Source organism: Callithrix jacchus, chromosome 12 (genome assembly GCF_049354715.1).
Source record: "Callithrix jacchus isolate 240 chromosome 12, calJac240_pri, whole genome shotgun sequence".
Taxonomy (NCBI): Eukaryota; Metazoa; Chordata; class Mammalia; order Primates; family Cebidae; genus Callithrix; species Callithrix jacchus.
Genome location: NC_133513.1, coordinates 61,665,530 through 61,679,853, shown reverse-complemented (window position 1 = coordinate 61,679,853; position 14,324 = coordinate 61,665,530). Strand labels below are relative to the sequence as shown.

The following is a 14,324-nucleotide window of genomic DNA, read 5'->3' as shown; positions in this document are numbered from 1 at the left end:
GACCAGCCTGGCTAACATGGTGAAACCCCATCTCTACTAAAAACACAAAAATTAGCCAAATGTGGTGGCACATGCCTGTAGTCCCAGCTGCACAGGAGGCTAAGGCAGGAGAATCGCTTGAACCTGGGAGGCAGAGGTTGCAGTGAGCCAAGGTCGCATCATTGTACTGCATGCAGCCTGGGCAACAAGAGTGAAACTCCGTCTCAGAAAAAAAAGAAAGTATGCAGAGAATAATCTGGAAAGAACCACCCTTTGACCTGTTGTGCTCCTGTCTGGAACATTTGGGCCAGCTCTGCTGAACTAGACCACATGTGAAAATGAAAGCTCCTTTTCCTACTTGAAGCCCAAACGCTATATAGGCTTTCAGATTTTATTTCTTTTTTTTTTCTTCAAATTTTTGTCACATTAACTAACACCTGCTACAGCCTTTATTTCTTTAAAGGAGTAGGACCCCCAGCCCCCTTTTTATTAATCAAATTGTATGTGGAAATTAAATATACAAAATATTAAAATAGAACTGTTCAAAATGGGAGAAAGCCGGCCAGGCACAGTGGTTCACACCTGTAATCCGAGCACTTTGGGAGGCTAAGGCAGGCAGATCACTTGAGGATCAGGAGTTTGATACCAGCCTGGCCAACATGGTAAAACCCCACCTTTACTTGAAATACAAAAATTAGCTGGGCATGGTGGCACATACCTGTGAAAAATTAAAAGAACACAATGTGGGAGAAAGCCTCCCCTTATAGTTCACACACCTATTCCTTAGGCATATTTGAATGATATGGAAATTCCTGATTTAGACTAAAAGCAAGTTTCATTGGCCTCTTTTTCCTTAGATACATTCTATAGGAATTATCAAGGAAAGAGAGTTTGCCCTGATGAATTGTAGATATGCTTTAGCCCAAGCACCCATTCTAGGCGTGTCCAGGGCTAGGGTGTAGTCTTCAGTCCTTTTCATCACCATTAGGAAGTTGTAAGAACATTAGCAGCCAGGAGAATACAAGAGAAAGATATCAAAAAATTAATTTAAAGACCATATGGAGTTTGGGCGAGGTGGCTCATGCCTGTAATCCTAACACTTTGGGAGGCCAAAGTGGGCGGATCACCTGAGGTCAAGAGTTCGAAACCAGTCTGGCCAACATGGGGAAACCCCATCTCTACTACAAATATAAAAATCAGCCAGGTATGGTGGCAGGTGCCTGTAATTCAGCTAGTTGGGAGGCTGAGGCATGAGAATTGCTTGAACCCAATAGGCAGAGGTTGCAGTGAGTCGAGATTGTGCCATTGCATTCCAGCCTGGGCAACAGAGCAAGACTTTGTCTCAAGAAAAAACAAAAAAGACCATATGGAAGAACATGAGGCTTCTCTCACTCTTTTATCTTCTTTTTTAAAACTTTCAGTTTAGCTTCTGGGGTACATGTGAGGGTTTTTTACATAGGTAAACTCATGTCATGGTGGTTTGTTGTACAGATTATTTCATCACTCAGGAATTAAGCCCAGTACCTGATAGTTACTTTTTCTGCTCTTCCCTCCTTCTATCCTCCACCCTCAAGCAGACCTCAGTGTCTGTTGTTTCCTTTGTGTTCCTAAGTACTCATCATTTAGTTCCCTTGTGAGAAGATGTGGTATTTGGTTTTCTGTTCCTCCATTAGTTAGCTGAGGATAATGGCCTCCATCCATGTCTTTGCAGAGGACCTGGTCTCATTCTTTTTTATGGCTGCAGAGGTTTCTCAGTTCATAACTTCTTTGTCCCTAGATCCATGGCCCAGTTTGATCCTTGGCTTAAACCCCTTGAGGCTTCACAAGCATTGCATTTTCCTGGAAGACTGCAGTATTCCACTAGTAATTGCTTTGAACTTTTTTTTTTTCCTTTGAGATGGAGTTTCGCTCTTGTTACCCAGGCTGGAGTGCAATGGCGTGATCTCGGCTCACCGCAACTTCCGCCTCCTGGGTTCAGGCAATTCTCCTGCCTCAGCCTCACGCCACCATGCCCAGCTAATTTTTTATATTTTTAGTAGAGACGGGGTTTCACCATGTTGACCAGGATGGTCTTGATCTCTTGACCTCATGATCCACCTGCCTCAGCCTCCCAAAGTGCTGGTATTACAGGCTTGAGCCACCGTGCCTGGCCTGCTTTAAACTTCTTAACTGATAAAAGATGGGTCTCAAATCAGCTATCTTGTTTTCAGAATACCTTCCAACTTTTATTTTATTTTTTTGAAATGGAGTCTTGCCCTGTCCCCCAGGCTGGAGTGCAGTGGTGCGATCTCAGCTCACTGCAACCTCTGTCTCCCAGGTTCAAGCGATTCTCCTGCCTCAGCCTCTTGCACAGCTGGAATTACAGGTGTGTGCCACCACACCCGGCTAATTTTTGTATTTTTAGTAGAGACCGGGTTTCACAGTGTTGGTCAGGCTGAACTTGAACTCCTGACCTCAGGTGATCCACCCACCTTGGCCTCCCAAAGTGCTGGGATTACAGGTGTGAGCCACCGCCCCCGGCCCCTTCTAACTTATTTTATTGTTCTTATGAAATACACTATTAAAGGTCTTAATAAATGAGGTCGAACCTTGCAAAAATTATAATCCTCAGTTATTCTGCCTTTAAAAAATGGGACTACTCAACTGTTCTTGACTTAGAGAAAAATAGTATTTTGACATGATTTAGTCTCAAATACATGGTGACTCCAAGTAAAGTGACTTTTGAATTACAACCTCATACGGATTATTTTAACTTGGCCTAAGTCAAGTTTATATTTCAGAATTTAAAAATTTCTCCCTTCATATTAATTCTTTTTACTTTTTGGTAATAGTACACTTTGCTATTACCAGAAAATCCATATGTCAGAGTATTTGGACCTTCATGATCTCTGTGCCTAAGGCAAATTGTCCCATCGACAGTGCTTCTCATATTAGGGAATATATCTATGAAGTGGATTGATGGCCAGTGATATTTTTTTGATACAAGTAGCATACTGATGATACTGAGTTATTTCTGTAGCATGGTAATCTTTCCTTTTAGAGATAAGTGGGGTTTTACTGTGGGTGCTATTCCTAGGAAATAATAACAACAAAAAAATCAGTTTCTGTATTTTTATTAAAAGTAGTTAAGTGCCTATCATTGAATGAGTTACGTATATATGAGGTCTGCAGTTGTTAGAAATAGTTGTAGAAAACTTTATACTCTTAGTGATCTCTGTTACTTTTCACATTTTTCTTAAAGATAAAAGAAATAACTGGGCTGGGTGCAGTGGCTCATGTCTGCAATCCTACCACTTCGGGAGGCCGAGGCAAAAGGATTGCTGGAGCTCAGGAGTTCAAGACTAGCCTGGGCAACATAGCAAAACTTTGTTTCTGTTTAAAAAATAAGTAGAATAACTTTTACAGGAATTATTTCTTTTATAAAGTATCTATGAAACTATTCTAATTGATCCTTTTCTGTGTGTGTGTATTTTTCTATTTCCAGTTACAGCAACCCCAGCAAACCCTTTTAACACAGGTTAGTTGGTATTACTTTATTTGTTTTGGATGTCTGAATGAACAGTAACTAAAGCTTTGTTCCTATTCTACTTTTTCTTTCAGTGTTTAGTTACTTGTTAGATTCACATTACTGGTTTAGGAATATAATGCTAAATAAAGGTGAAAGTGTGCTATTTTATCTTTGATGGTTTCTGATTGTAGGTTCAGCTGTGATGTAGTTTGAATATATATGAGATTTTATTTTAAACTTAATACTGATATTTTGTTAATACTGATTTTTGTAGCCGTTTTTCTTTTGGAAAATTTCTGCATATTATTTCTTTTTTAGCTCCACTTTAGCAGGGCAAGTTATTGTGTGACATTATCTGCTTAATTTTTTAGCGACTTTGAACAGTTTTGAACTTTCGATATGTAGTGCTACCTTAGGCTTTACAGACTATAGTATCTTTCACATATTATTTTTCTATTTTTACAACCTTTTGAAAGTGTAAAAAGCATTCTTAGCTTACAATTATGCAAAAACAGCCTATAGGCGGTCTTTTCCATCGTGTCATAGTTTGCGGATCCCTTGTTAATACTTAGAGTGAAATACTATGCAGCGGTTAAAACAAAACTGTATATGTACTGATATGGAATGATATTACAGATAATCTAAGATAGAAGTAAAGGTACAGTCCAGTATGTCTTATATGCTTCCATTTATCTGTATGCATATTTGAATCAAACATTTCTAGTAGGCTTTATAGTAATAACTAGAACAGTGATTGTTTCATGTTTAGGGAACTGCATAGCTGAGGAGCAGGGATAGCAGAGAAGCTTTTCACTGTATATCCTTTTCGTTTGTTTTTTTTTGAGACAGAGTCTTGGTCTGTCATCCAGGCTGGAGTGCAATGGCACAATCTTGGCTCACTGCAGCCTCCACCTCCTGGGTTCAAGCAGTTCTGCCTCAGCCTCCCGAGTAGCTTGGACACAGGTACCTGCCATCATGCCCAGCTAATTTTTGTGTTTTTGGTAGAGACAGGGTTTTACCATATTGGTCAGGCTGGTCTTGAACTCTTGACCTCAGGTGATCCGCCTGCCTCAGCCTCCCAAAGTGCTGGGATTACAGGCATGAGCCACTGTGCTCTGCCCACTGTATAACCTTTTGTACCTTTTTAATCCTGAATCTCTTGTCTTAAAAATAAAGTACACTTCACTTGAGAAATCAACCTGTTTTTATTAAAGAACTACAGTCAGTCAGCACCTAACTCATATTTTCAGTCATCAACAAAGTAGAATTTCCAATTAAGTAGAAAAACTTTAGAATTTCTTTTGTTTAAATGCTGTTTCCCTAAGTGTACTCATAACACATTATTAGTGTCTTAAGATATTAAAGAAATTTCATGAGAAAATAATTTTGTGGTCAAAGTTTAAGGAATGCTGAGTTCCTTTACTAAGGACTTTCCTTAGCCTTTGTTATGCTAGTATGGATTTTGAATTAGTAAGAATACTTATCTAAGGGAGCTTGATGAAATAGGTTAAAAATAATTTATAGTTTAGTTTTAGACTTGACTCACACTTTCAAGATGTACATGTATATTTTCTAACATAATATAAAATTTTGAACATTCTGGGTTAATTTCAGTTTTTATATGATTTCAAATCATTACCTTAATTTGATGTTGATTTTTGCTTTATAGCCAGCTGTTGCACTGCCTACAAGCCTTAGCCTGTCTACTCCTCAGCCTACAGCACAAATAACTGTATCATATCCAACACCAAGGTCCAGTCAGCAGCAAACCCAGCCTCAGAAGCAGCGTGTTTTCACAGGGGTGGTTACAAAACTACATGACACATTTGGATTTGTGGATGAAGATGTATTCTTTCAGCTTAGGTAAACTTAATTAGATCTTGTCACATGGAACATATTTATTTTATAACAAATATATGGCTCTTGTGTTTATCATAAAACACTTGTTTAGTTGTGGCAAAGATTATAATTTAACTATAGTTTTCTTTTCTTTTTTGAGACAGAGTCTTGCTATTTAGCCCAGGCCGGACACAGTTGCGCAATCTTGGTTGGCTCACTGCAGTCTCTGCCTCCTGGGTTCAAGCAATTTTCTTCAGAATAGCTGGGATGACTGGCGTGCACCACCATAGTCAGCTAACTTTTGTATCTTTAGTAGAGAACAGGGGATTTCACCATGTCAGCCAGTCTGGTCTCAAACTCCTGACCTCAAGTGATCTACCTGTCTTGGCCTTCCGAAGTGCTGGAATTACAGACTTGAGCCACTGCGCCCATCCAGTTTAGCTATAAGTTTCTATTTTATTTTTCCCTGAAGAAACTCAAGTGTGAAATTTTGTTTTCTTCCTTTTTTTTTTTTTTTAAGACAGAGTCTCATTCTGTCACCCAGGCTGGAGTGCAGTGGTGCGATCTCAGCTCACTGTAACTTCTGCCCGCTGGGTTTAAGTGATTCTCCTGCTTAGCCTCCCAAGTAGCTGAAACAACAGACCTGTGCCACCATGTCCAGCTAATTTTTGTATTTTTTAGTAAAATGGGGATTCACCATGTTGGCCAAGCCAGTCTCAAACTCCTGACCTGGGGTGGTTTGTATGCCTCAGTCCCCCAAAGTGCTAGGATTATAGGCATGAGCCATCACACCTAGCCAGTTTAGCTATAATTCTGTATTTTTTCCTAAAGAAACTCAAGTGTGGAATTTTTTATTTTAATCGTCCAGCTTGTATTATATTGTACTTTAGGCCTTTTGTGGTGGAGATTGTGATAAAAGATATCTCGATTATTGAACAACCTACTTATTGAGAATTCTTCGTAAATGTTTTATAAGAGTTAAGTGGCAGTTCTAACAATATACCTGGGTAGACATAACTGTGTGTGGGGTGTTGAAATCTAATTCTGAAACAGAATCTTTCATTTGACATGTCTAATGACATAATACAGATTTTAAAATTGTTTTTTAGCCAGGCATGGTGACTTGTCCTTATAATCTCAGTTTCTCGGGAGGCCGAAGTAGGTAGATAACTTGAGGCTAGGAGGTCCAGACCAGCCTGGGCAACATAATGGTGAGATCCTATCTCTAAAAACAAAAATATTAACATTGAAAAAGTGAATAGGATCAAATGATTGATGAACTGACATTAAAAATATTTATTTCTTTAAAAAATTCTTTTTTGACATTTAGTACTTTTATAGCTTTGTAGTATTTGTAGGAAATACTGTATTATGTTTTTCTGTAAAGGGGATTCCTGTTTTTTGTCTTTTCTGCATTTGTTTCATCATTTGAAAGCCCAAAGCAAATGTTAGTGTTGGGTTATAAAAGTAAATAATGTAGAGAGAGAGGTAATATTAGGGAAATATGGGGTGGTAAATTATTAATTTCACTTTAAACTCGTGTTTATATTATAAGGATGAAATACCCGTTTTGAAATGAGTCTAGGGAGTATATCTACTTACCTGGTTTTTTTTTGTATTTGAGACAGGGTCTTGCTTTATCACCTAGGCTGGAGTGCAGTGGTGCAATCATAGTGAACTGCAGTGTTGAATTCCTGGGCCCAAGTAATCTCCCACCTCAGCCTCCCATGTCTCTGGGCCGTCAGGCGTGTACCACCACTTCTGGCTATTTTATTTTATTTTTTGAGGTGGGGTCTTGGTCTTTCACCCAGGTTGGGGTCCAGAGGTGCAGTCATAGCTCACTACAGCCTCAAATTCCTGTGTTCAAGGAATCCTGCTGCTTCAGCTTCTCAAGTAACTGGGACTGTAGGCACATGCCACCATACCCAGCTATTTTTTTTTTTTCTTCAGATTTAGACCTAAAAGCTAATTTTAAAATTTTGTTATAGAAACGTGTTTTCACAATGTTGCCCAGGCTGGTCTTAAACTCCTGACCTCAGACAATCCTTTTGGTTTTTAAAGTTTTTCTTTTTTTATTATTATGTTTTTGAGATGGAGTCTCACTCTGTCACCCAGGCTGGAGTTGCAGTGGTACGATTTTGGCTCACTGTGACCTCCACCTCTCAGGTACCAGTAATTCTCACCGTGCTAATTTTTGTATTTTTAGTCGAGATGGGGCTTTACCATGTTAGCCAGGCTGGTGTCATACTCCTTAAGTGATTTGCCTGTCTTGGCCTCCCAAAGTTCTGGGATTACAGGCGTGAGCCACTGCGCCCCTACCACAGCTACTTTTTAAAAATTGTTATTTTATTTATTTTTGTTTGAGATCGAGTCCTATCTGTCATCTAGCCTAGCGTGTAGTGGCATGATCTCAGCTCACTGCAACCTCCTAGGTTCAAGTCATTCTCCTGCCTCAGCCTCCTGAGTAGCTAGGATTACAGGTGTATGTTACCATGCCGGGCTAATTTTTGTATTTTTACTAGAAATGGGGTTTTACCACAGTGGTCAGGCTGGTCTTGAACTCCTCACCTCAAGTGATTCGCTCACCTTGGCCTCCCAAAATGCTAGGATTACAGGCATGAACCACTGCACCAGGCCCCATCTATATTTTAAAGAGCTTTTCAGGCTTCTGTTTCTGATATAGTTTACTGTTATTTATTTATTTATTTATTATTTTTGAGATACGGTTTACTTTAACGTACAATGTATGTAAATCATTTTGGGGAGAAATCTCTTTTAATTGTATTTATATTTAACTTACTTTTTTTCCCTTTTTTTACAGTGCTGTCAAAGGGAAAACCCCCCAAGTAGGTGACAGAGTATTGGTTGAAGCTACTTATAATCCTAATATGCCTTTTAAATGGAACGCACAGAGAATTCAAACACTACCAAATCAGGTACATAAAATATTGAATTAGGTATTATAGAAACTTGGCAAATGAGTCTTCTAATTCACAAAGATTTTCTTTCTTATTCTTCAATTTTTTAATTTAAGAATCAGTCGCAAACCCAGCCATTATTAAAGACTCCTCCTGCTGTGCTTCAGCCAATTGCACCACAGTCAACATTTGGTGTTCAGACTCAGCCCCAGCCCCAGTCACTGCTACAGGCACAGATTTCAGCAGCTTCTATTACACCACTATTGCAGACTCAACCACAGCCCTTATTACAGCAGCCTCAGCAGAAAGGTATCTTTGATTTCGTTTCAGACTAATATATAGCTTTTTAGTTGTTAATAATATAAATATACTTTTAATTACAAAAAGGCAGGGATTTCAAGAAAACTTGAAGCTTAAAAATCCTGAATAGGACACTTCTACTTCCAGAGCTGTATGAAACTTTTTTTATTGCTCTTATTGATAAGAAATTCAGAGATATGCTTTTGTGGACTTAAATATCCAAACTATTAAATTACTTATTGAATCATACCACATCAAATGAATTTGCTGAGTTTTAAATTTTTCTTTGAAAACTGATTGAACTCAAGACATGTTCTTGTTTTTTTTTTTATTTTTATTTTTTTAAGGCAGGGTTTCACCATGTTGGTCAGGACGGTCTTGAACTCCCAACCTCAGGTGATCCTCCTGCCTTGGCCTCCAAAGTGCTTGGATTACAGGCGTGAGCCACCACGCCCGGCCTCTTGTTTGCTTTTGAGACAGTGTCTCACTGTGTTGCCCAGGCTGCAGTGCAAGGACCTGATCTTGGCTCACGGCAACCTCAGCCTCCCAGGTTCAAGCAATTCTCCTATCTCAGCCTCCCAAGTAGCTGAGATTACAGGCACCTGCCACCATGCCCAGCTAATTTATGTATTTTGAGTAGAGATGGGGTTTCACCATGCTGGCCAGGCTGGTCCCGAACTCCTGACTTCTAGTGATCTGCTCTCTTTGGCCTTCCAAAGTGCTAGGATTATAGGTGTGAGCCACTGCACCCAGTCCAGACATGCTCTTATGAAAACAGTGTTTAAGATGGTAGGTAGGGCCGAGCGCAGTGGCTTATGCTGTAATCCCAGCACTTCAGGGGAGACCAAGGCAGGCGGATCACCTGATGTCTGGAGTTTGAGACCATCCTGGCCAACATGGTGAAACCCCATCTCTACTAAAAATGCAAATATTAGCTAAGCATGGTGGCGGGCACCTGTAATCCCAGCTACTCGGGAGGCTGAGGCAGGAAAATTGCTTGAACCCAGGAGGTGGAGGTTGCAGCAAGCCCAGATTGCACCATTGCCCTCTACTCTGGGTATTAAGAGCGAAACTCTGTCTCAAAAAAAAGAGAAAAAGATAATAGGTAGCCTTAGCTTATAGAAGCCTACTTAATTGGCATTTAAAAAATGTCGTATTATGACATGTTCTTTTGTTGTTGTTTTCTTTTTTTTTTGAGACGGAACCCAGGCAGGAGTGCAGTGGCACAATCTTGGCTCACTGTAACCTGTGCCTCTTGGGGTCAATTGATTCCCTTGACTCAGCCCACTGAGTAGCTGGGACTACTGAGTAGCCCACTGAGTAGCTGTGGGTGCCACCACAGTCTGCTAATTTTTGTATTTTTATTAGAGACGAGGTTTCACCATCGTGGCCATGCTGGTCTTGAACTCCTGACCTCGTGATCTACCTTCCTTGGCCTCCCAGAGTGCTACAATTGCAGGCGTGAGCCACCGTGCCGGGCCCTTTTGTTGCTTCTTTTGAGACAGGGCTTCTCTCTGTTGCCAGGGCTAGAGTGCTGTGGTATAATCTTGACTCACTGCAACTTCCGCCTCCCCGGCTCAAGTGATCCTACTGCCTCAGTTTCACTGAGTAGCTGGGACTGCAGGTTCATGCCACTCTGCCAGCCTAAATTTTATATCTTTTGTATAGACAGGGTTTCACCATGATACCCAGGCTGCATTTTCTTTTTTTTGAGACAAAGTTTCTCAGGCATAGATGCAGTGGTGTGATCTCAGCTCACTGTAGCCTCAACCTCTTGGGCTTAAGCAATCCTCTCATCCCAGCCGTCCTCTAATTTTTATATCTTTTTGTAGAGACCGGGTTTTGCCATGTTGCCCAAGCTGGTCTTGAACCCCTAAAGTCAAGTAATTGGCCTGCCTTGCCCTCCCAAAGTGCTGGGATTACAGGTGTGAGCCACTGCTCCCAGCCTGCATTTTTTTTTGTTATTGTAAATGATGACACATAGCAAAATGATGACAGATTACAATGTAAATGAACACCTGTGTAATCACTACTAAGGTCAAAAAAAATACGACAATGTGGCTGATAGCAGGGCGGTGCCTAACGCCTTTAATCCCAGCATTTTGGGAGGCTGAGTTGGACGAATTGCTTGAGCTCAGGAGTTCGACATCAGCCTGGGAAACTTGGTGAGACCCCATCTTTACTAAAAATTCAAAGAAGTAGCCAGGCGTGGTGATGTGCACCTGTAGTTCCAGCTACTTGGGAGGCTGAGGTGGGAAGGCCACTTGAGCCCAGAGGTGGAAGTTGCAGCAAGCCAAGATTGCGCAGCTGCGCTCCAGCCTGGGTAACAGAGGAAGTCCCTGTCTCAAAAAAAAGAAAGCTATTTGTAACTCTTTTTCTTTAATAATAGTTTTATTCTATAAGTATGCATCCTTGTTTGGTTTTGAACATAATGTGTGATTCCACTTTTATGACCTTTTGTGTAAGACTGTTTTTTTTTTTTTTGAGACTGAGTCTCGCTCTTTCCCCCAGGCTGGAGCTCACTGCATCCCCTGCTTTCTGGGTTGAAGCACTTCTCCTGCCTCAGGCTCCTGAATAGCTGGGATTATAGGCATGCACCACCACTCCTGGCCAGTATTTTTGGTATTTTTAGTAGAGATGGAGTTTCACCATGTTGGCCAGGGTGGTTTCAAACTCCTGACCTCAAATGATCTGCCCACCTTGACTCCCAAAGTTTTGGGATTACATGAACCGCCATGCCTGGCCCATTTTATTTTTATTTTTTTGAGACAGTCTTGCTCTGTTGCTAAGGCTGGAGTGCAGTGGCGCGATCTCAGCTCACTGCAAACTCTGCCTCCATGGTTCAAGTGATTCTCCTGCCTTAGCCTCCTGACTAGCTGGGATTACAGGCATCTGCCACCACTCCTGGCTAATTTTTGTATTTTTAGTAGAGATGGAGTTTCACCATATTGGCCAGGCTAGTTGAACTCCTGACCTTGTGATCCGCCCACCTCAGCCTCCCAAAGTGCTGGGATTACAGGCGTTAGCCACCATACCTGGCCTTTTTTGATTTTTAGTAGCAATGAGGTCTTGCTATGGTTGCCCAAGCTGGTCTTGAACTGTTGGTTGCAGGCACTCCTACCACCTCACCCTACTAAAGTGTTGAGATTGTAGGTGTGAGCCACTGCACATGGTTGATTTTTCTATTCAGTCATTCTGCTTATGGTCACTAATAGTTGTCCTTATTCTCCGGGGGTGAGCTCTTTCTTATCTATTGGGGAAGTTCCCTGTATCATTGTGCAGAGTAAGGAGTTTGGGGGCAAAACTCATATTGAGTGGTGGTAACCACATCTAGCCAATAATTTCCTTTTTTTTTTTTTTTTTTGAGATGGAGTCTCACCTGCCTCAATTCTCCTGCCTCAGCCTCCTGAGTAGCTGAGATTGCTCCTGAGTAGCCTGCCACAACACTCAGCTGATTTTTGTACCTTTTAGTATAGATTTGGTTTTACCATGTTTGCCAGGCTGGTCTTGAACTCTTGACCTTCAGGTGATTCACTCCCCTCAGCCTCCCAAAGTGCTGGGACAGGGACGAGCCGCTGCGCCTGGCTTGACAGTACCTATTTTTTGAAAATATATATAAATTAGGCCAACTTTGAAAAAACGATTTTTTTGACTCTCAGTTATTTAACTTTGTTCATCTAGTCTAATCAGGTAATGCTTTTGAACTTTGTTTAGACATGCTAAAGATTTTTTTCTTTATCTTTTAAAGCTGGCTTATTGCAGCCTCCTGTTCGTATAGTTTCACAGCCACAGCCAGCACGAAGATTAGATCCACCATCCCGATTTTCAGGAAGGAATGACAGAGGGGATCAAGTGCCTAACAGAAAAGATGACCGAAGGTATATTTTTTAAAGTATACTGTGGATGGTGGCAATACAACAGTGTAAACATACTTAATGCCACTGAAGTATATGCTTATAAATTTTTAAAATGGTAAACTCTATGTTATGTTTATTTTACTACAAATTTACAAAAGTTAAACAAGTATACTGTGGAATCTTGCTTATATTACCTACCCTATTTATTCATTGAAGAGCTTTTCTATAATATTAGAAAAAAATTTTTTTTTTCTTGAGACGGAGTTTCGCTCTTGTTACCCAGGCTGGAGTGCAATGGCGCGATCTCAGCTCACTGCAACCTCCGCCTCCTGGGTTCAGGCAATTCTCCTGCCTCAGCCTCCTGAGTAGCTGGGATTACGGGCATGCGCCACCGTGCCCAGCTAATTTTTTGTATTTTTAGTAGAGACGGGGTTTCACCATGTTGACCAGGATGGTCTCGATCTCTTGACCTCGTGATTCACCCGCCTCAGCCTCCCAAAGTGCTGGGATTACAGGCGTGAGCCACCGCGCCCGGCCCAATATTAGAAATATTTTTTAGTAATCTTAGAAAAATTTGCTTTCAGTCGTGAAAGAGAGAGAGAAAGACGTAGATCGAGAGAAAGATCACCTCAGAGGAAACGTTCCCGGGAAAGATCTCCACGAAGAGAGCGAGAAAGATCACCTCGGAGAGTTCGACGTGTTGTTCCACGTTACACAGTTCAGTTTTCAAAGTTTTCTTTAGATTGGTAGGTTATTCCCCTGCCATTGTTTTCTTGAATTACCAATTTCATATAATTTGAGAGAATATGTTACAGAGGTATTTTTCTTGCAACACTGATTTGCTGACAGTTAAGTGTTCTTCATATAAGGGCAGAAATACAATTTGAAGTAACTTAGTTCTCTACAAGGCTGCATTATTTTTAAACCCCCATGAAGGATATCAACTGGTATTGAAAAAGGCAGGTCTTCAAGGAAATTCCTCTGTCATAAAGTTATTCCCTAAAGTTACAATCAGTTAAGATCTAGACTTATTGATAACTTGAAAACATGTATACTCTGTTGTATACAATGATTCAATAATATAGTAGTTAAAAGTATTTCAAGTTTAGCTGCGGCAATGTAGTATAATAGAAACTCTAGATCTAAATATATATACTCACAGACATACATAATTTATACATGTGTATGGTATATGCATATATATGTACATAAATATCTTATCTTTTGGAAGCAGAAGTCATGGCAAATTACCAGGAATTTTTTTTTTTTTTTGAGACTGAGTCTTATTCTGTGACCCACGCTGGAATGCAGTGGCATGATTTTGGCTCACTGCAGCCTCCACCTCCCGGGTTTAAGTGATTCCCCTGCCTCAGCCTCCCGAGCATCTGGGATTACAGGTGGTTAGCACCACGCCCAGCTAATTTTTTTATTTTTAGTAGCTATGGGATTTCACCATGTTGGCCAGGCTAGTCTGGGGAACTACTGACCTCAAGTGATCCGCCTGCCTCGGCCTCCCGAAGTGCCATGTTACAGGTGTGAGCCACTGCACCTGGCCAAGTTGCTAGAAGTTTCTGAGGTTCACATGCAAAACAAAGGTAACACTATCAAAATAATGGTGAGGGTTAGTTGATGTATCCAAAGCACTTAATCCAGTGTATGGCAGTTGTATATTCTCGATAATTAATGGTGGATTGTTCTAGCAACTTGGTTAATAGATTAATAGATGGAACAAAACAAATTGGCAGTAAAATAATAAAATAATTAAAAGCAGTGTTCAAGGCTGTTTAGCCTAAAAGCAAATAGCTGTATGCACTTCAGTGGCCTGATAGGATATTAATACATTTAAACAGAATAATAATTACTATTCATAATACTGGCCTATCAGAGGCTAAAATTCTTATATATCCAGTTCGAGATTTAGTA

General features: G+C 40.6%; 1 protein-coding gene across 11 annotated transcripts in view; it reads left to right on the top strand.

Moving 5' to 3' along the window:
* Window positions 1-14,324, top strand: part of CCAR1 (cell division cycle and apoptosis regulator 1) — an 80,916-nt gene that overhangs the window by 24,178 nt on the left and 42,414 nt on the right. For 10 of the 11 annotated variants that reach the window (XM_078345754.1, XM_078345753.1, XM_035268202.3 and 7 more), the window contains 6 exons: window positions 3,464-3,496; window positions 5,157-5,350; window positions 8,148-8,262; window positions 8,361-8,553; window positions 12,293-12,422; window positions 12,986-13,147. In XM_078345754.1, coding sequence (XP_078201880.1) covers window positions 8,215-8,262; window positions 8,361-8,553; window positions 12,293-12,422; window positions 12,986-13,147 — 533 coding nt within the window. In that variant the 5' untranslated portion in view covers window positions 3,464-3,496; window positions 5,157-5,350; window positions 8,148-8,214. The remainder of the gene's footprint in view (window positions 1-3,463; window positions 3,497-5,156; window positions 5,351-8,147; window positions 8,263-8,360; window positions 8,554-12,292; window positions 12,423-12,985; window positions 13,148-14,324) is intronic. The other variant, XM_078345755.1, reaches the window with a different exon arrangement.